Below are 21,916 nucleotides of genomic sequence, written 5' to 3' on the forward strand. Positions count from 1 at the left end.
TGCTTCACAGAACATATTAGATGTCCAGTTTGATATGACCCTGTGTCTCTGTCTTCAATCATACTGCTACACAGAACATATTAGATGTCCAGTTTGATATGACCCTGTCTCTCTGTCTTCAATCATACTGCTACACAGAACATATTAGATGTCCAGTTTGATATGACCCTGTGTCTCTGTCTTCAATCATACTGCTACACAGAACATATTAGATGTCCAGTTTGATATGACCCTGTCTCTCTGTCTTCAATCTATACCTACTGCTACACAGAACATATTAGATGTCCAGTTTGATATGACCCTGTGTCTCTGTCTTCAATCTATACCTACTGCTACACAGAACATATTAGATGTCCAGTTTGATATGACCCTGTGTCTCTGTCTTCAATCATACTGCTACACAGAACATATTAGATGTCCAGTTTGATATGACCCTGTGTCTCTGTCTTCAATCATACTGCTACACAGAACATATTAGATGTCCAGTTTGATATGACCCTGTGTCTCTGTCTTCAATCTATACCTACTGCTACACAGAACATATTAGATGTCCAGTTTGATATGACCCTGTGTCTCTGTCTTCAATCATACTGCTGCACAGAACATATTAGATGTCCAGTTTGATATGACCCTGTGTCTCTGTCTTCAATCATACTGCTACACAGAACATATTAGATGTCCAGTTTGATATGACCCTGTGTCTCTGTCTTCAATCATACTGCTACACAGAACATATTAGATGTCCAGTTTGATATGACCCTGTGTCTCTGTCTTCAATCTATACCTACTGCTACACAGAACATATTAGATGTCCAGTTTGATATGACCCTGTGTCTCTGTCTTCAATCTATACCTACTGCTACACAGAACATATTAGATGTCCAGTTTGATATGACCCTGTGTCTCTGTCTTCAATCATACTGCTACACAGAACATATTAGATGTCCAGTTTGATATGACCCTGTCTCTCTGTCTTCAATCTATACCTACTGCTTCACAGAACATATTAGATGTCCAGTTTGATATGACCCTGTGTCTCTGTCTTCAATCATACTGCAACACAGAACATATTAGATGTCCAGTTTGATATGACCCTGTCTCTCTGTCTTCAATCTATACCTACTGCTTCACAGAACATATTAGATGTCCAGTTTGATATGACCCTGTGTCTCTGTCTTCAATCTATACCTACTGCTACACAGAACATATTAGATGTCCAGTTTGATATGACCCTGTGTCTCTGTCTTCAATCATACTGCTACACAGAACATATTAGATGTCCAGTTTGATATGACCCTGTGTCTCTGTCTTCAATCATACTGCTTCACAGAACATATTAGATGTCCAGTTTGATATGACCCTGTGTCTCTGTCTTCAATCTATACCTACTGCTGCACAGAACATATTAGATGTCCAGTTTGACATGACCCTGTCTTAAACCTAGAGTTCGCCATAGCCATCTGGAACTCTCATGTTGTTTAGAGGTGTAACCAGACCTCACCTTCTTGAGCTACCCTCGCTTATTAATCCAGTTGACTCTCCATGAGGAACAATGTGTTTCTCCTTGCTCCCTCAGAACAACAGATCTCTACGTGCTGTATTTCAAAGGGATATTGTATCTATTCCTTATGTCACAACTTACTGGAATACATTTGTCAATAATATCGCACTGCTTTGCTTTATCTTGGCCAGGTCGCAGTTGTAAATGAGAACTTGTTCTCAACTGGCTTACCTGGTTAAATAAAGTTGAAATAAAATAAAATAAAAAATATCGGTTGGAACAAAAGGTTTGTTATTACCACACAAATACCTGCTTGTTAACAAAGTCAGATTCAGAACGATCCATCAGTATTACCCTGCAAAATATTACCTGAAGAAACTCACAGAATACATAGATTCAGAACGATCCATCAGTATTACCCTGCAAAATATTACCTGAACAAACTCACAGAATACATAGATTCAGAACGATCCATCAGTATTACCCTGCAAAATATTACCTGAAGAAACTCCAAGAATACATAGATTCAGAACGATCCATCAGTATTACCCTGCAAAATATTACCTGAAGAAACTCACAGAATACATAGATTCAGAACGATCCATCAGTATTACCCTGCAAAATATTACCTGAAGAAACTCACAGAATACATAGATTCAGAACGATCCATCAGTATTACCCTGCAAAATATTACCTGAAGAAACTCACAGAATACATAGATTCAGAACGATCCATCAGTATTACCCTGCAAAATATTACCTGAAGAAACTCACAGAATACATAGATTCAGAACGATCCATCAGTATTACCCTGCAAAATATTACCCGAAGAAACTCACAGAATACATAGATTCAGAACGATCCATCAGTATTACCCTGCAAAATATTACCCGAAGAAACTCACAGAATACATAGATTCAGAACGATCCATCAGTATTACTCTGCAAAATATTACCTGAAGAAACTCCAAGAATACATAGATTCAGAACGATCCATCAGTATTACTCTGCAAAATATTACCTGAAGAAACTCCAAGAATACATTAACATTAACTGTACTTTTTGTGTTGAGCATCCAGAAACAGTTTTGCATTTATTTTGGCATTGTCTACATGTAAAATAAATTATGGCAAGATATTTATAGTTTTATAATTGTTAATATTCTTGACGACTTTTGTTTATTATGGGAGAATGTGCTGCTCGGTTTCCTTAACTATAATAAGGATAAAGAAAAACTATTTGACCTCTTAAATCTAATTGTGCTATTGGCAAAATGTCATATTCATAAATGTAAATTCACTAATAAAAAACCACTGTTCCATGTTTTCTATAAGGAGTTTGAGCAGTACATTAGGACCATTCTACATTCTTCCAATAAGAAAGCTGTTAAAACAATCAATACGTGTGTATCTTTTAAAGTCTTTGTATAATCTGTAATGTGTTGTACCCCCTAGCATTTATCATTGTCTGTTAGTATACTTCTTGTATGTATAGTGGTGTTTCTGCAATAAAAAATATGAATACAAAATAAAGGATAAACGGATCGACACCTGCCAGCGTCAACCAGAAGACAGACTGGGAGACGTCGCCAGTAGGTTGGTTACCAGGTGTTCAGTAACCAGCAGGTTGGTTACCAGGTGTTCAGTAACCAGCAGGTTGGTTACCAGGTGTTCAGTAACCAGCAGGTTGGTTACCAGGTGTTTAGTAACCAGCAGGTTGGTTACCAGGTGTTCAGTAACCAGCAGGTTGGTTACCAGGTGTTCAGTAACCAGCAGGTTGGTTACCAGGTGTTCAGTAACCAGCAGGTTGGTTACCAGGTGTTCAGTAACCAGCAGGTTGGTTACCAGGTGTTCAGTAACCAGCAGGTTGGTTACCAGGTGTTCAGTAACCAGCAGGTTGGTTACCAGGTGTTCAGTAACCAGCAGGTTGGTTACCAGGTGTCCAGTAACCAGCAGGTTGGTTACCAGGTGTTCAGTAACCAGCAGGTTGGTTACCAGGTGTCCAGTAACCAGCAGGTTGGTTACCAGGTGTTTAGTAACCAGCAGGTTGGTTACCAGGTGTTCAGTAACCAGCAGGGCGGTTACCAGGTGTTCAGTAACCAGCAGGTTGGTTACCAGGTGTCCAGTAACCAGCAGGTTGGTTACCAGGTGTTCAGTAACCAGTAGGTTGGTTACCAGGTGTTCAGTAACCAGCAGGTTGGTTACCAGGTGTCCAGTAACCAGCAGGTTGGTTACCAGGTGTCCAGTAACCAGCAGGTTGGTTACCAGGTGTTTAGTAACCATTATGAGGTAGCTAGCTGCTATTGCTAATTTATGGCGAGCTAGCTACGTGTAGGTGCCAAAGCCAAGTGATCTCCATGCAGTTATTCCACCCCTCACAACATCAAACCTGTTTCTTCTCAACGTGCGTGTTTAGTAAATAACTACATGTTGCTAGTTCCTGTTCCAGCTAGCTAGTTTAGCTAGCTAATGTTGGCAACGTTTTCCAGGATGCGCCGCTAGCTTGCTGCTAACCTACGGCAGTATAACCTGCTAATTCTAACCAACGTAACGTTAGCTAGTCCAAATGACTTTGTCTACGGATAAAATGTTGCCTATATAAACGCAATACGCAGACGTCTTGCATCATCACATTGTTTTGGCTTTACCGTTGAATGAAGCTCTGTCCAGAAGTCCCTTTGTCCGGCAGTCAGGGTATCCAGCTAGCTAACGTTAGCAGCACTAGCCACCAAGCAACAACTGACTCACAGAAACGGGATATGCAACGTGTCTGTCCTCTGTCCGGCCGCTGTGGGGACGTCTCAACATCACAGATCAAACCAGTTGGACAAACATTATAGTTTAAAACGTCTGAAGGACACTAACCCCAACCTCACTCGATGAGGTGCAGGAGAAATGGGGAACGTTTGCAGGGCACATCATGTACTAGTGAAACCGGCATCTTCAAGAATACAACCCTAATAAAAGGTGCAGCAGTAAAATACAAAGTTCTTTCATCAGAAAAACTGATGACAGGGTGGTTATTGTATTTAAATACTGGTATATCATGGATGTAGACAGACATTCTGATTAACAACCACAGTAGGAATGATGTGACTTTATGAACCCAGTAGGCCTGGATCTATTCATCTATCCCAACAGAGGGCAGTATAGAGGATTGAGACCTGCCACTGATGGTTCTCAATACACTAGTTCAATCTGTAAACTGTAGTTACATTCATACGCAGTATTAAATGGAGACTATCTGTATCTTAGAAAACAGTATGTCATCTTGGCTATCTTATGTCATGAAGAACATCTATCAACACAACTGTAGCAGTTCATAAATAAACATATCTACATCAGGAAATGCTTTAATCAACAGGCAATAATACATCTGAGAGAAATAAAAAGTAACATTAAGAAAACTAAAATAAAACAAATTATAATTCAGAATAAGCATAAAGACTGGATACTGCATTTCAATAACATCCAATAAAGAACACTGGTGCTATTCTATACTGTCTGTCTCTAGTCTATGCTCCAGCGTCCGTCTCGCAGGCTGTGTATCTGTATGTGTACAGCTTGTTGTCAGCTCCTCCACTCAACACCAACTGCAAGAGGAGAGGAGGTACACCAGTTAGAAGACATGGACGGAACACAAAACCTTGAACAGAATACAGGTTAATACAGGCTAGATGGTGTCTCTACAGGGGAATCCAGGCTAGATGGTGTCTCTACAGGTGAATCCAGGCTAGATGGTGTCTCTACAGGGGAATCCAGGCTAGATGGTGTCTCTACAGGTGAATCCAGGCTAGATGGTGTCTCTACAGGTGAATCCAGGCTAGATGGTGTCTCTACAGGTGAATCCAGGCTAGATGGTGTCTCTACAGGGGAATCCAGGCTAGATGTGTGTTGGTGTCTCTACAGGTGAATCCAGGCTAGATGTGTGTTGGTGTCTCTACAGGTGAATCCAGGCTAGATGGTGTCTCTACAGGTGAATCCAGGCTAGATGGTGTCTCTACAGGTGAATCCAGGCTAGATGGTGTCTCTACAGGTGAATCCAGGCTAGATGTGTGTTGGTGTCTCTACAGGTGAATCCAGGCTAGATGGTGTCTCTACAGGTGAATCCAGGCTAGATGGTGTCTCTACAGGTGAATCCAGGCTAGATGGTGTCTCTACAGGTGAATCCAGGCTAGATGGTGTCTCTACAGGTGAATCCAGGCTAGATGGTGTCTCTACAGGTGAATCCAGGCTAGATGTGTGTTGGTGTCTCTACAGGTGAATCCAGGCTAGATGGTGTCTCTACAGGTGAATACAGGCTAGATGTGTGTTGGTGTCTCTACAGGTGAATCCAGGCTAGATGTGTGTTGGTGTCTCTACAGGTGAATCCAGGCTAGATGTGTGTTGGTGTCTCTACAGGTGAATCCAGGCTAGATGTGTGTTGGTGTCTCTACAGGTGAATCCAGGCTAGATGTGTGTTGGTGTCTCTACAGGTGAATCCAGGCTAGATGGTGTCTCTACAGGTGAATCCAGGCTAGATGGTGTCTCTACAGGTGAATCCAGGCTAGATGGTGTCTCTACAGGTGAATCCAGGCTAGATGGTGTCTCTACAGGTGAATCCAGGCTAGATGGTGTCTCTACAGGTGAATCCAGGCTAGATGGTGTCTCTACAGGTGAATCCAGGCTAGATGGTGTCTCTACAGGTGAATCCAGGCTAGATGGTGTCTCTACAGGGGAATCCAGGCTAGATGGTGTCTCTACAGGGGAATCCAGGCTAGATGTGTGTTGGTGTCTCTACAGGTGAATCCAGGCTAGATGGTGTCTCTACAGGGGAATCCAGGCTAGATGTGTGTTGGTGTCTCTACAGGTGAATCCAGGCTAGATGGTGTCTCTACAGGGGAATCCAGGCTAGATGTGTGTTGGTGTCTCTACAGGTGAATCCAGGCTAGATGTGTGTTGGTGTCTCTACAGGTGAATCCAGGCTAGATGGTGTCTCTACAGGTGAATCCAGGCTAGATGTGTGTTGGTGTCTCTACAGGTGAATCCAGGCTAGATGTGTGTTGGTGTCTCTACAGGTGAATCCAGGCTAGATGTGTGTTGGTGTCTCTACAGGTGAATCCAGGCTAGATGTGTGTTGGTGTCTCTACAGGGGAATCCAGGCTAGATGTGTGTTGGTGTCTCTACAGGGGAATCCAGGCTAGATGTGTGATGGTGTCTCTACAGGTGAATCCAGGCTAGATGTGTGTTGGTGTCTCTACAGGGGAATCCAGGCTAGATGTGTGTTGGTGTCTCTACAGGGGAATCCAGGCTAGATGTGTGATCAATCAATCAATTTTATTTTATATAGCCCTTCTTACATCAGCTAATATCTCGAAGTGCTGTACAGAAACCCAGCCTAAAACCCCAAACAGCTAGTAATGCAGGTGTAGAAGCACGGTGGCTAGGAAAATGATGGTGTCTCTACAGATGAATCCAGGCTAGATGTGTGTTGGTGTCTCTACAGGGGAATCCAGGCTAGATGTGTGTTGGTGTCTCTACAGGTGAATCCAGGCTAGATGTGTGTTGGTGTCTCTACAGGTGAATCCAGGCTAGATGTGTGTTGGTGTCTCTACAGGTGAATCCAGGCTAGATGGTGTCTCTACAGGGGAATCCAGGCTAGATGTGTGTTGGTGTCTCTACAGGTGAATCCAGGCTAGATGGTGTCTCTACAGGTGAATCCAGGCTAGATGTGTGTTGGTGTCTCTACAGGTGAATCCAGGCTAGATGTGTGTTGGTGTCTCTACAGGTGAATCCAGGCTAGATGGTGTCTCTACAGATGAATCCAGGCTAGATGTGTGTTGGTGTCTCTACAGGGGAATCCAGGCTAGATGTGTGTTGGTGTCTCTACAGGTGAATCCAGGCTAGATGTGTGTTGGTGTCTCTACAGGTGAATCCAGGCTAGATGTGTGTTGGTGTCTCTACAGGTGAATCCAGGCTAGATGTGTGTTGGTGTCTCTACAGGTGAATCCAGGCTAGATGTGTGTTGGTGTCTCTACAGGTGAATCCAGGCTAGATGGTGTCTCTACAGGTGAATCCAGGCTAGATGTGTGTTGGTGTCTCTACAGGTGAATCCAGGCTAGATGTGTGTTGGTGTCTCTACAGGTGAATCCAGGCTAGATGTGTGTTGGTGTCTCTACAGGGGAATCCAGGCTAGATGTGTGTTGGTGTCTCTACAGGTGAATCCAGGCTAGATGTGTGTTGGTGTCTCTACAGGTGAATCCAGGCTAGATGGTGTCTCTACAGGGCAATCCAGGCTAGATGTGTGTTGGTGTCTCTACAGGTGAATCCAGGCTAGATGGTGTCTCTACAGGTGAATCCAGGCTAGATGTGTGTTGGTGTCTCTACAGGTGAATCCAGGCTAGATGGTGTCTCTACAGGTGAATCCAGGCTAGATGGTGTCTCTACAGGTGAATCCAGGCTAGATGTGTGTTGGTGTCTCTACAGGTGAATCCAGGCTAGATGGTGTCTCTACAGGTGAATCCAGGCTAGATGTGTGTTGGTGTCTCTACAGGTGAATCCAGGCTAGATGGTGTCTCTACAGGGGAATCCAGGCTAGATGGTGTCTCTACAGGTGAATCCAGGCTAGATGTGTGTTGGTGTCTCTACAGGTGAATCCAGGCTAGATGGTGTCTCTACAGGGGAATCCAGGCTAGATGTGTGTTGGTGTCTCTACAGGTGAATCCAGGCTAGATGGTGTCTCTACAGGTGAATCCAGGCTAGATGGTGTCTCTACAGGTGAATCCAGGCTAGATGGTGTCTCTACAGGTGAATCCAGGCTAGATGGTGTCTCTACAGGTGAATCCAGGCTAGATGGTGTCTCTACAGGGGAATCCAGGCTAGATGTGTGTTGGTGTCTCTACAGGTGAATCCAGGCTAGATGTGTGTTGGTGTCTCTACAGGGGAATCCAGGCTAGATGTGTGTTGGTGTCTCTACAGGTGAATCCAGGCTAGATGTGTGTTGGTGTCTCTACAGGTGAATCCAGGCTAGATGTGTGTTGGTGTCTCTACAGGTGAATCCAGGCTAGATGTGTGTTGGTGTCTCTACAGGTGAATCCAGGCTAGATGTGTGTTGGTGTCTCTACAGGTGAATCCAGGCTAGATGTGTGTTGGTGTCTCTACAGGTGAATCCAGGCTAGATGGTGTCTCTACAGGTGAATCCAGGCTAGATGGTGTCTCTACAGGGGAATCCAGGCTAGATGTGTGTTGGTGTCTCTACAGGTGAATCCAGGCTAGATGGTGTCTCTACAGGTGAATCCAGGCTAGATGGTGTCTCTACAGGGGAATCCAGGCTAGATGTGTGTTGGTGTCTCTACAGGTGAATCCAGGCTAGATGTGTGTTGGTGTCTCTACAGGGGAATCCAGGCTAGATGTGTGTTGGTGTCTCTACAGGTGAATCCAGGGTGTCTCACCCTGCTGTCAGTCCAGTCCACACAGAGCACCTTGTCCTCATGGGCAGACACATCATACAGAGGAGTCTTGCAGCTGGAACACAAACACACTTTTAGTAAACACTAGATCCTCTGACCTCTAACCTCTAACCCCTAACCCTACCCCCTACCTCCTCTAACCCTACCCCCTACCCCCTCTAACCCTACCCCCTACCCCCTCTAACCCTACCCCCTACCCCCTCTAACCTCTAACCTCTAACCCCTACCCCCTACCCCCTCTAACCCTACCCCCCTACCTCCCAGCCTCTACCCCCCTACCCCCTCTAACCCTACCCCCCTACCCCCTCTAACCCTACCCCCTACCTCCCAGCCTCTACCCCCCTACCCCCTCTAACCCTACCCCCTACCCCCTCTAACCCTACCCCCTACCCCCTCTAACCCTACCCCCTACCTCCCAGCCTCTACCCCTAACCCCCCCAGCCTCTACCTCCTACCTCCCAGCCTCTACCCCCTACCTCCCAGCCTCTACCCCTACCTCCCAGCCTCTACCCTACCCCCTACCTCCCAGCCTCTACCCCCTACCCCCCAGCCTCTACCCCTACCTCCCAGCCTCTACCTCCTACCTCCCAGCCTCTACCCCCTACCTCCCAGCCTCTACCCCTACCTCCCAGCCTCTACCCTACCCCCTACCTCCCAGCCTCTACCCCCTACCCCCCAGCCTCTACCCCTACCTCCCAGCCTCTACCTCCTACCTCCCAGCCTCTACCCCCTACCTCCCAGCCTCTACCCCTACCTCCCAGCCTCTACCCTACCCCCTACCTCCCAGCCTCTACCCCCTACCCCCCAGCCTCTACCCCTACCTCCCAGCCTCTACCTCCTACCTCCCAGCCTCTACCCCCTACCTCCCAGCCTCTACCTCCTACCTCCCAGCCTCTACCCCCTACCTCCCAGCCTCTACCCCTACCTCCCAGCCTCTACCCCCTACCCCCCAGCCTCTACCCCTAACCCCCCCAGCATACAGACCTCCTGGTGTCCCAGAGTTTGACCACGTTGTCGAGGGAACCAGACACCAGCTGGTGCTCATGGGAAGGAGCCCACTTCACCGCCGTGACCCAGCCGCTGTGAGAGGTAAGAGACAGCAGCACCAACGACCCGTCTACACACACACACACACAAGATACACACACACACACACACACAAATAAGATAAACACACACCTTATGGACCAGCAGGGACTGGGAAGAGACAGGCACTCTACACACACGTACACATGGATGTTGGATTGTAAATATGTGGTAGTGGAGTAGTGGCCTGAGGGAACACACTAAATGTATTGGGTAAAGTGTTATGAAATGTAATGTCATGTAATATTTTAAATTATAACTGCCTTAATGTTGCTGGACCCCAGGAAGAGTAGCTGCTGCCTTGGCAGGAACTAATGGGGATCCATAATAAACCCCAGGAAGAGTAGCTGCTGCCTTGGCAGGAACTAATGGGGATCCATAATAAACCCCAGGAAGAGTAGCTGCTGCCATGGCAGGAACTAATGGGGATCCATTATAAACCCCAGGAAGAGTAGCTGCTGCCTTGGCAGGAACTAATGGGGATCCATAATAAACCCCAGGAAGAGTAGCTGCTGCCTTGGTAGGAACTAATGGGGATCCATAATAAACCCCAGGAAGAGTAGCTGCTGCCTTGGCAGGAACTAATGGGGATCCTTAATAATTACAAATACACACACCCAAGAGAGATGTTCTAATGTACATTGGAAAGTGCAAGGAGATGTTTAAATGAAGTGATGTGATTTAGATGTGACCTTTGGAGCGAGGGTCCCACAGCCTGACGTGTCTGTCAGCGCTGCCAGAGGCCAGGCGCCGACACAGTGGAGAGTAGGAGACATGGTTAAACACCTTACTGCCCGTCTATAGAGAAGAAGAGAAGGGGAGATCAACTTATCAGTTATCAACTAAGAGGTTGTGAGGGGAGTCTCTCCCCAGTGTGGTCTAGGGAGTCTCTCCCCAGTGTGGTCTAGGGAGTCTCTCCCCAGTGTGGTCTAGGGAGTCTCTCCCCAGTGTGGTCTAGGGAGTCTCTCCCCAGTGTGGTCTAGGGAGTCTCTCACCAGTGTGGTCTAGGGAGTCTCTCCCCAGTGTGGTCTAGGGAGTCTCTCACCAGTGTGGTCTAGGGAGTCTCTCCCCAGTGTGGTCTAGGGAGTCTCTCCCCAGTGTGGTCTAGGGAGTCTCTCACCAGTGTGGTCTAGGGAGTCTCTCCCCAGTGTGGTCTAGGGAGTCTCTCCCCAGTGTGGTCTAGGGAGTCTCTCCCCAGTGTGGTCTAGGGTTAGGGAGTCTCTCACCAGTGTGGTCTAGGGTTAGGGAGTCTCTCCCCAGTGGGGTCTAGGGTTAGGGAGTCTCTCCCCAGTGTGGTCTAGGGAGTCTCTCCCCAGTGTGGTCTAGGGAGTCTCTCCCCAGTGTGGTCTAGGGAGTCTCTCCCCAGTGTGGTCTAGGGAGTCTCTCCCCAGTGTGGTCTAGGGTTAGGGAGTCTCTCCCCAGTGGGGTCTAGGGAGTCTCTCCCCAGTGTGGTCTAGGGTTAGGGAGTCTCTCCCCAGTGTGGTCTAGGGAGTCTCTCCCCAGTGTGGTCTAGGGTTAGGGAGTCTCTCCCCAGTGTGGTCTAGGGAGTCTCTCCCCAGTGTGGTCTAGGGAGTCTCTCCCCAGTGTGGTCTAGGGAGTCTCTCCCCAGTGGGGTCTAGGGAGTCTCTCCCCAGTGGGGTCTAGGGTTAGGGTTAGGGTTAGGGAGTCTCTCACCAGTGTGGTCTAGGGAGTCTCTCCCCAGTGTGGTCTAGGGAGTCTCTCCCCAGTGTGGTCTAGGGAGTCTCTCACCAGTGTGGTCTAGGGTTAGGGAGTCTCTCCCCAGTGTGGTCTAGGGTTAGGGAGTCTCTCCCCAGTGTGGTCTAGGGTTAGGGAGTCTCTCCCCAGTGTGGTCTAGGGTTAGGGAGTCTCTCCCCAGTGTGGTCTAGGGAGTCTCTCCCCAGTGTGGTCTAGGGAGTCTCTCCCCAGTGTGGTCTAGGGAGTCTCTCCCCAGTGGGGTCTAGGGAGTCTCTCCCCAGTGTGGTCTAGGGAGTCTCTCACCAGTGTGGTCTAGGGAGTCTCTCCCCAGTGGGGTCTAGGGTTAGGGAGTCTCTCCCCAGTGTGGTCTAGGGAGTCTCTCCCCAGTGTGGTCTAGGGAGTCTCTCCCCAGTGTGGTCTAGGGAGTCTCTCCCCAGTGTGGTCTAGGGTTAGGGAGTCTCTCCCCAGTGGGGTCTAGGGAGTCTCTCCCCAGTGTGGTCTAGGGTTAGGGAGTCTCTCCCCAGTGTGGTCTAGGGAGTCTCTCCCCAGTGTGGTCTAGGGAGTCTCTCCCCAGTGTGGTCTAGGGAGTCTCTCCCCAGTGTGGTCTAGGGAGTCTCTCCCCAGTGTGGTCTAGGGAGTCTCTCCCCAGTGGGGTCTAGGGTTAGGGTTAGGGTTAGGGAGTCTCTCACCAGTGTGGTCTAGGGAGTCTCTCCCCAGTGGGGTCTAGGGTTAGGGTTAGGGAGTCTCTCCCCAGTGTGGTCTAGGGAGTCTCTCCCCAGTGTGGTCTAGGGAGTCTCTCCCCAGTGTGGTCTAGGGAGTCTCTCCCCAGTGTGGTCTAGGGAGTCTCTCCCCAGTGGGGTCTAGGGTTAGGGTTAGGGAGTCTCTCACCAGTGGGGTCTAGGGTTAGGGTGTCTCTCAACAGTGTGGTCTAGGGAGTCTCTCCCCAGTGTGGTCTAGGGAGTCTCTCACCAGTGTGGTCTAGGGAGTCTCTCCCCAGTGGGGTCTAGGGAGTCTCTCCCCAGTGGGGTCTAGGGAGTCTCTCCCCAGTGGAGTCTAGGGAATCTCTCCCCAGTGTGGTCTAGGGTTAGGGAGTCTCTCCCCAGTGTGGTCTAGGGAATCTCTCCCCAGTGTGGTCTAGGGTTAGGGAGTCTCTCCCCAGTGGGGTCTAGGGAGTCTCTCCCCAGTGTGGTCTAGGGTTAGGGAGTCTCTCCCCAGTGTGGTCTAGGGAGTCTCTCCCCAGTGTGGTCTAGGGAGTCTCTCCCCAGTGTGGTCTAGGGAGTCTCTCCCCAGTGTGGTCTAGGGAGTCTCTCCCCAGTGTGGTCTAGGGAGTCTCTCCCCAGTGGGGTCTAGGGAGTCTCTCCCCAGTGTGGTCTAGGGTTAGGGAGTCTCTCCCCAGTGGGGTCTAGGGAGTCTCTCCCCAGTGTGGTCTAGGGTTAGGGAGTCTCTCCCCAGTGGGGTCTAGGGTTAGGGTTAGGGTTAGGGAGTCTCTCCCCAGTGTGGTCTAGGGAGTCTCTCCCCAGTGGGGTCTAGGGTTAGGGAGTCTCTCCCCAGTGTGGTCTAGGGAGTCTCTCCCCAGTGGGGTCTAGGGTTAGGGAGTCTCTCCCCAGTGTGGTCTAGGGTTAGGGAGTCTCTCCCCAGTGGGGTCTAGGGTTAGGGAGTCTCTCCCCAGTGTGGTCTAGGGTTAGGGAGTCTCTCCCCAGTGTGGTCTAGGGTTAGGGAGTCTCTCCCCAGTGTGGTCTAGGGTTAGGGAGTCTCTCCCCAGTGTGGTCTAGGGAGTCTCTCCCCAGTGTGGTCTAGGGAGTCTCTCCCCAGTGTGGTCTAGGGAGTCTCTCCCCAGTGGGGTCTAGGGAGTCTCTCCCCAGTGGGGTCTAGGGAGTCTCTCCCCAGTGTGGTCTAGGGTTAGGGAGTCTCTCCCCAGTGTGGTCTAGGGAGTCTCTCCCCAGTGTGGTCTAGGGAGTCTCTCCCCAATGTGGTCTAGGGAGTCTCTCCCCAGTGTGGTCTAGGGAGTCTCTCACCAGTGTGGTCTAGGGAGTCTCTCCCCAGTGTGGTCTAGGGAGTCTCTCACCAGTGTGGTCTAGGGAGTCTCTCCCCAGTGTGGTCTAGGGTTAGGGAGTCTCTCCCCAGTGTGGTCTAGGGAGTCTCTCCCCAGTGTGGTCTAGGGAGTCTCTCACCAGTGTGGTCTAGGGTTAGGGAGTCTCTCCCCAGTGGGGTCTAGGGTTAGGGAGTCTCTCACCAGTGTGGTCTAGGGAGTCTCTCCCCAGTGTGGTCTAGGGAGTCTCTCCCCAGTGTGGTCTAGGGAGTCTCTCCCCAGTGTGGTCTAGGGAGTCTCTCCCCAGTGTGGTCTAGGGAGTCTCTCCCCAGTGTGGTCTAGGGAGTCTCTCCCCAGTGTGGTCTAGGGTTAGGGAGTCTCTCACCAGTGTGGTCTAGGGTTAGGGTTAGGGAGTCTCTCCCCAGTGTGGTCTAGGGAGTCTCTCCCCAGTGTGGTCTAGGGTTAGGGAGTCTCTCCCCAGTGTGGTCTAGGGTTAGGGAGTCTCTCCCCAGTGGGGTCTAGGGTTAGGGAGTCTCTCCCCAGTGTGGTCTAGGGAGTCTCTCCCCAGTGTGGTCTAGGGAGTCTCTCCCCAGTGTGGTCTAGGGAGTCTCTCCCCAGTGGGGTCTAGGGAGTCTCTCCCCAGTGTGGTCTAGGGAGTCTCTCACCAGTGTGGTCTAGGGAGTCTCTCACCAGTGTGGTCTTCACGCCTCCGGTCTCGGCGTTCCAGAGTCGGATGGTGTGGTCCCAGGATGCACTGCAGATCTCCTCGCTGTCCAACCAGAGGACAGACGACACCGCCTCGTTGTGACCAGACAATGTCATGAGGGGAGTCTAGAGGAGGAAGATGATTAATACACTACTGATCAACTGGATAGGAGCCCTGGGAGCCCCTAACCCTGGGTAACATCATGAGGGGTATCTAGAGGAGGAAGATGACCTGGGAGCCCCTAACCCTGGGTAACATCATGAGGGGTATCTAGAGGAGGAAGATGACCTGGGAGCCCCTAACCCTGGGTAACATCATGAGGGGTATCTAGAGGAGGAAGATGACCTGGGAGCCCCTAACCCTGGGTAACATCATGAGGGGTATCTAGAGGAGGAAGATGACCTGGGAGCCCCTAACCCTGGGTAACATCATGAGGGGTATCTAGAGGAGGAAGATGAGGGACCTGGGAGCCCCTAACCCTGGGTAACATCATGAGGGGTATCTAGAGGAGGAAGATGACCTGGGAGCCCCTAACCCTGGGTAACATCATGAGGGGTATCTAGAGGAGGAAGATGACCTGGGAGCCCCTAACCCTGGGTAACATCATGAGGGGTATCTAGAGGAGGAAGATGACCTGGGAGCCCCTAACCCTGGGTAACATCATGAGGGGTATCTAGAGGAGGAAGATGACCTGGGAGCCCCTAACCCTGGGTAACATCATGAGGGGTATCTAGAGGAGGAAGATGACCTGGGAGCCCCTAACCCTGGGTAACATCATGAGGGGTATCTAGAGGAGGAAGATGAGGGACCTGGGAGCCCCTAACCCTGGGTAACATCATGAGGGGTATCTAGAGGAGGAAGATGACCTGGGAGCCCCTAACCCTGGGTAACATCATGAGGGGTATCTAGAGGAGGAAGATGACCTGGGAGCCCCTAACCCTGGGTAACATCATGAGGGGTATCTAGAGGAGGAAGATGAGGGACCTGGGAGCCCCTAACCCTGGGTAACATCATGAGGGGTATCTAGAGGAGGAAGATGACCTGGGAGCCCCTAACCCTGGGTAACATCATGAGGGGTATCTAGAGGAGGAAGATGACCTGGGAGCCCCTAACCCTGGGTAACATCATGAGGGGTATCTAGAGGAGGAAGATGAGGGACCTGGGAGCCCCTAACCCTGGGTAACATCATGAGGGGTATCTAGAGGAGGAAGATGAGGGACCTGGGAGCCCCTAACCCTGGGTAACATCATGAGGGGTATCTAGAGGAGGAAGATGACCTGGGAGCCCCTAACCCTGGGTAACATTGAGGGGTATCTAGAGGAGGAAGATGACCTGGGAGCCCCTAACCCTGGGTAACATCATGAGGGGTATCTAGAGGAGGAAGATGACCTGGGAGCCCCTAACCCTGGGTAACATCATGAGGGGTATCTAGAGGAGGAAGATGACCTGGGAGCCCCTAACCCTGGGTAACATCATGAGGGGTATCTAGAGGAGGAAGATGACCTGGGAGCCCCTAACCCTGGGTAACATCATGAGGGGTATCTAGAGGAGGAAGATGACCTGGGAGCCCCTAACCCTGGGTAACATCATGAGGGGTATCTAGAGGAGGAAGATGACCTGGGAGCCCCTAACCCTGGGTAACATCATGAGGGGTATCTAGAGGAGGAAGATGACCTGGGAGCCCCTAACCCTGGGTAACATCATGAGGGGTATCTAGAGGAGGAAGATGACCTGGGAGCCCCTAACCCTGGGTAACATCATGAGGGGTATCTAGAGGAGGAAGATGACCTGGGAGCCCCTAACCCTGGGTAACATCATGAGGGGTATCTAGAGGAGGAAGATGACCTGGGAGCCCCTAACCCTGGGTAACATCATGAGGGGTATCTAGAGGAGGAAGATGACCTGGGAGCCCCTAACCCTGGGTAACATCATGAGGGGTATCTAGAGGAGGAAGATGAGGGACCTGGGAGCCCCTAACCCTGGGTAACATCATGAGGGGTATCTAGAGGAGGAAGATGACCTGGGAGCCCCTAACCCTGGGTAACATCATGAGGGGTATCTAGAGGAGGAAGATGACCTGGGAGCCCCTAACCCTGGGTAACATCATGAGGGGTATCTAGAGGAGGAAGATGACCTGGGAGCCCCTAACCCTGGGTAACATCATGAGGGGTATCTAGAGGAGGAAGATGACCTGGGAGCCCCTAACCCTGGGTAACATCATGAGGGGTATCTAGAGGAGGAAGATGACCTGGGAGCCCCTAACCCTGGGTAACATCATGAGGGGTATCTAGAGGAGGAAGATGACCTGGGAGCCCCTAACCCTGGGTAACATCATGAGGGGTATCTAGAGGAGGAAGATGACCTGGGAGCCCCTAACCCTGGGTAACATCATGAGGGGTATCTAGAGGAGGAAGATGACCTGGGAGCCCCTAACCCTGGGTAACATCATGAGGGGTATCTAGAGGAGGAAGATGACCTGGGAGCCCCTAACCCTGGGTAACATCATGAGGGGTATCTAGAGGAGGAAGATGAGGGACCTGGGAGCCCCTAACCCTGGGTAACATCATGAGGGGTATCTAGAGGAGGAAGATGACCTGGGAGCCCCTAACCCTGGGTAACATCATGAGGGGTATCTAGAGGAGGAAGATGAGGGACCTGGGAGCCCCTAACCCTGGGTAACATCATGAGGGGTATCTAGAGGAGGAAGATGACCTGGGAGCCCCTAACCCTGGGTAACATCATGAGGGGTATCTAGAGGAGGAAGATGACCTGGGAGCCCCTAACCCTGGGTAACATCATGAGGGGTATCTAGAGGAGGAAGATGACCTGGGAGCCCCTAACCCTGGGTAACATCATGAGGGGTATCTAGAGGAGGAAGATGAGGGACCTGGGAGCCCCTAACCCTGGGTAACATCATGAGGGGTATCTAGAGGAGGAAGATGACCTGGGAGCCCCTAACCCTGGGTAACATCATGAGGGGTATCTAGAGGAGGAAGATGACCTGGGAGCCCCTAACCCTGGGTAACATCATGAGGGGTATCTAGAGGAGGAAGATGACCTGGGAGCCCCTAACCCTGGGTAACATCATGAGGGGTATCTAGAGGAGGAAGATGACCTGGGAGCCCCTAACCCTGGGTAACATCATGAGGGGTATCTAGAGGAGGAAGATGACCTGGGAGCCCCTAACCCTGGGTAACATCATGAGGGGTATCTAGAGGAGGAAGATGACCTGGGAGCCCCTAACCCTGGGTAACATCATGAGGGGTATCTAGAGGAGGAAGATGACCTGGGAGCCCCTAACCCTGGGTAACATCATGAGGGGTATCTAGAGGAGGAAGATGACCTGGGAGCCCCTAACCCTGGGTAACATCATGAGGGGTATCTAGAGGAGGAAGATGAGGACCTGGGAGCCCCTAACCCTGGGTAACATCATGAGGGGTATCTAGAGGAGGAAGATGACCTGGGAGCCCCTAACCCTGGGTAACATCATGAGGGGTATCTAGAGGAGGAAGATGACCTGGGAGCCCCTAACCCTGGGTAACATCATGAGGGGTATCTAGAGGAGGAAGATGACCTGGGAGCCCCTAACCCTGGGTAACATCATGAGGGGTATCTAGAGGAGGAAGATGACCTGGGAGCCCCTAACCCTGGGTAACATCATGAGGGGTATCTAGAGGAGGAAGATGACCTGGGAGCCCCTAACCCTGGGTAACATCATGAGGGGTATCTAGAGGAGGAAGATGAGGGACCTGGGAGCCCCTAACCCTGGGTAACATCATGAGGGGTATCTAGAGGAGGAAGATGACCTGGGAGCCCCTAACCCTGGGTAACATCATGAGGGGTATCTAGAGGAGGAAGATGACCTGGGAGCCCCTAACCCTGGGTAACATCATGAGGGGTATCTAGAGGAGGAAGATGACCTGGGAGCCCCTAACCCTGGGTAACATCATGAGGGGTATCTAGAGGAGGAAGATGAGGGACCTGGGAGCCCCTAACCCTGGGTAACATCATGAGGGGTATCTAGAGGAGGAAGATGAGACCTGGGAGCCCCTAACCCTGGGTAACATCATGAGGGGTATCTAGAGGAGGAAGATGAGGGACCTGGGAGCCCCTAACCCTGGGTAACATCATGAGGGGTATCTAGAGGAGGAAGATGACCTGGGAGCCCCTAACCCTGGGTAACATCATGAGGGGTATCTAGAGGAGGAAGATGACCTGGGAGCCCCTAACCCTGGGTAACATCATGAGGGGTATCTAGAGGAGGAAGATGACCTGGGAGCCCCTAACCCTGGGTAACATCATGAGGGGTATCTAGAGGAGGAAGATGACCTGGGAGCCCCTAACCCTGGGTAACATCATGAGGGGTATCTAGAGGAGGAAGATGACCTGGGAGTGGGTAACATCATGAGGGGTATCTAGAGGAGGAAGATGACCTGGGAGCCCCTAACCCTGGGTAACATCATGAGGGGTATCTAGAGGAGGAAGATGACCTGGGAGCCCCTAACCCTGGGTAACATCATGAGGGGTATCTAGAGGAGGAAGATGAGGGACCTGGGAGCCCCTAACCCTGGGTAACATCATGAGGGGTATCTAGAGGAGGAAGATGACCTGGGAGCCCCTAACCCTGGGTAACATCATGAGGGGTATCTAGAGGAGGAAGATGACCTGGGAGCCCCTAACCCTGGGTAACATCATGAGGGGTATCTAGAGGAGGAAGATGAGGGACCTGGGAGCCCCTAACCCTGGGTAACATCATGAGGGGTATCTAGAGGAGGAAGATGACCTGGGAGCCCCTAACCCTGGGTAACATCATGAGGGGTATCTAGAGGAGGAAGATGACCTGGGAGCCCCTAACCCTGGGTAACATCATGAGGGGTATCTAGAGGAGGAAGATGAGGGACCTGGGAGCCCCTAACCCTGGGTAACATCATGAGGGGTATCTAGAGGAGGAAGATGAGGACCTGGGAGCCCCTAACCCTGGGTAACATCATGAGGGGTATCTAGAGGAGGAAGATGACCTGGGAGCCCCTAACCCTGGGTAACATCATGAGGGGTATCTAGAGGAGGAAGATGACCTGGGAGCCCCTAACCCTGGGTAACATCATGAGGGGTATCTAGAGGAGGAAGATGACCTGGGAGCCCCTAACCCTGGGTAACATCATGAGGGGTATCTAGAGGAGGAAGATGACCTGGGAGCCCCTAACCCTGGGTAACATCATGAGGGGTATCTAGAGGAGGAAGATGACCTGGGAGCCCCTAACCCTGGGTAACATCATGAGGGGTATCTAGAGGAGGAAGATGACCTGGGAGCCCCTAACCCTGGGTAACATCATGAGGGGTATCTAGAGGAGGAAGATGACCTGGGAGCCCCTAACCCTGGGTAACATCATGAGGGGTATCTAGAGGAGGAAGATGACCTGGGAGCCCCTAACCCTGGGTAACATCATGAGGGGTATCTAGAGGAGGAAGATGACCTGGGAGCCCCTAACCCTGGGTAACATCATGAGGGGTATCTAGAGGAGGAAGATGACCTGGGAGCCCCTAACCCTGGGTAACATCATGAGGGGTATCTAGAGGAGGAAGATGACCTGGGAGCCCCTAACCCTGGGTAACATCATGAGGGGTATCTAGAGGAGGAAGATGACCTGGGAGCCCCTAACCCTGGGTAACATCATGAGGGGTATCTAGAGGAGGAAGATGACCTGGGAGCCCCTAACCCTGGGTAACATCATGAGGGGTATCTAGAGGAGGAAGATGACCTGGGAGCCCCTAACCCTGGGTAACATCATGAGGGGTATCTAGAGGAGGAAGATGAGGACCTGGGAGCCCCTAACCCTGGGTAACATCATGAGGGGTATCTAGAGGAGGAAGATGACCTGGGAGCCCCTAACCCTGGGTAACATCATGAGGGGTATCTAGAGGAGGAAGATGACCTGGGAGCCCCTAACCCTGGGTAACATCATGAGGGGTATCTAGAGGAGGAAGATGAGGACCTGGGAGCCCCTAACCCTGGGTAACATCATGAGGGGTATCTAGAGGAGGAAGATGACCTGGGAGCCCCTAACCCTGGGTAACATCATGAGGGGTATCTAGAGGAGGAAGATGACCTGGGAGCCCCTAACCCTGGGTAACATCATGAGGGGTATCTAGAGGAGGAAGATGACCTGGGAGCCCCTAACCCTGGGTAACATCATGAGGGGTATCTAGAGGAGGAAGATGACCTGGGAGCCCCTAACCCTGGGTAACATCATGAGGGGTATCTAGAGGAGGAAGATGACCTGGGAGCCCCTAACCCTGGGTAACATCATGAGGGGTATCTAGAGGAGGAAGATGACCTGGGAGCCCCTAACCCTGGGTAACATCATGAGGGGTATCTAGAGGAGGAAGATGACCTGGGAGCCCCTAACCCTGGGTAACATCATGAGGGGTATCTAGAGGAGGAAGATGACCTGGGAGCCCCTAACCCTGGGTAACATCATGAGGGGTATCTAGAGGAGGAAGATGACCTGGGAGCCCCTAACCCTGGGTAACATCATGAGGGGTATCTAGAGGAGGAAGATGACCTGGGAGCCCCTAACCCTGGGTAACATCATGAGGGGTATCTAGAGGAGGAAGATGACCTGGGAGCCCCTAACCCTGGGTAACATCATGAGGGGTATCTAGAGGAGGAAGATGACCTGGGAGCCCCTAACCCTGGGTAACATCATGAGGGGTATCTAGAGGAGGAAGATGACCTGGGAGCCCCTAACCCTGGGTAACATCATGAGGGGTATCTAGAGGAGGAAGATGACCTGGGAGCCCCTAACCCTGGGTAACATCATGAGGGGTATCTAGAGGAGGAAGATGACCTGGGAGCCCCTAACCCTGGGTAACATCATGAGGGGTATCTAGAGGAGGAAGATGACCTGGGAGCCCCTAACCCTGGGTAACATCATGAGGGGTATCTAGAGGAGGAAGATGACCTGGGAGCCCCTAACCCTGGGTAACATCATGAGGGGTATCTAGAGGAGGAAGATGACCTGGGAGCCCCTAACCCTGGGTAACATCATGAGGGGTATCTAGAGGAGGAAGATGAGGGACCTGGGAGCCCCTAACCCTGGGTAACATCATGAGGGGTATCTAGAGGAGGAAGATAGGACCTGGGAGCCCCTAACCCTGGGTAACATCATGAGGGGTATCTAGAGGAGGAAGATGACCTGGGAGCCCCTAACCCTGGGTAACATCATGAGGGGTATCTAGAGGAGGAAGATGACCTGGGAGCCCCTAACCCTGGGTAACATCATGAGGGGTATCTAGAGGAGGAAGATGAGGGACCTGGGAGCCCCTAACCCTGGGTAACATCATGAGGGGTATCTAGAGGAGGAAGATTAGGGACCTGGGAGCCCCTAACCCTGGGTAACATCATGAGGGGTATCTAGAGGAGGAAGATGACCTGGGAGCCCCTAACCCTGGGT

At 51.1% G+C, this 21,916-nt stretch overlaps 2 protein-coding genes and 1 long non-coding RNA gene across 38 annotated transcripts in view; 1 reads left to right on the forward strand and 2 right to left on the reverse strand.

Moving 5' to 3' along the window:
- ical1 (islet cell autoantigen 1-like) overlaps positions 1 to 4,216 on the reverse strand; it is a 77,940-nt gene extending 73,724 nt beyond the window's left edge. The window contains exon 1 of the mRNA XM_084190510.1: positions 4,147 to 4,216. The gene's annotated coding sequence lies outside the window, so the exon portion shown is untranslated. The remainder of the gene's footprint in view (positions 1 to 4,146) is intronic.
- A 619-nt stretch (positions 4,217 to 4,835) lies between these two features.
- LOC311115318 (ribosome biogenesis protein wdr12-like) overlaps positions 4,836 to 21,916 on the reverse strand; it is a 38,979-nt gene continuing 21,898 nt past the window's right edge. Inside the window, exons 9-13 of the mRNA XM_084190508.1 lie at positions 14,447 to 14,587; positions 10,725 to 10,830; positions 9,931 to 10,063; positions 8,929 to 9,001; positions 4,836 to 5,091 (exon numbers count right to left, since the gene is read on the reverse strand). Coding sequence (XP_084046634.1) covers positions 5,014 to 5,091; positions 8,929 to 9,001; positions 9,931 to 10,063; positions 10,725 to 10,830; positions 14,447 to 14,587 — 531 coding nt within the window. The 3' untranslated portion in view covers positions 4,836 to 5,013. The remainder of the gene's footprint in view (positions 5,092 to 8,928; positions 9,002 to 9,930; positions 10,064 to 10,724; positions 10,831 to 14,446; positions 14,588 to 21,916) is intronic.
- LOC311115319 lies at positions 5,103 to 8,913 on the forward strand. 36 transcript variants are annotated; one of them, XR_014611213.1, is made up of 5 exons: positions 5,103 to 6,592; positions 6,984 to 7,265; positions 7,333 to 7,732; positions 7,830 to 8,767; positions 8,835 to 8,913. It is a non-coding gene; the product is annotated as an uncharacterized lncRNA (long non-coding RNA). The 36 variants fall into 36 exon arrangements; XR_014611224.1 differs by having other exon boundaries at positions 7,830 to 8,640; positions 8,671 to 8,913; XR_014611225.1 differs by having other exon boundaries at positions 7,830 to 8,640; positions 8,701 to 8,913.

The sequence above is a fragment of the Coregonus lavaretus genome, assembly GCF_964263955.1.
Source record: "Coregonus lavaretus genome assembly, contig: HAP1_SCAFFOLD_527, whole genome shotgun sequence".
In the NCBI taxonomy this organism is placed as follows: domain Eukaryota; kingdom Metazoa; phylum Chordata; class Actinopteri; order Salmoniformes; family Salmonidae; genus Coregonus; species Coregonus lavaretus.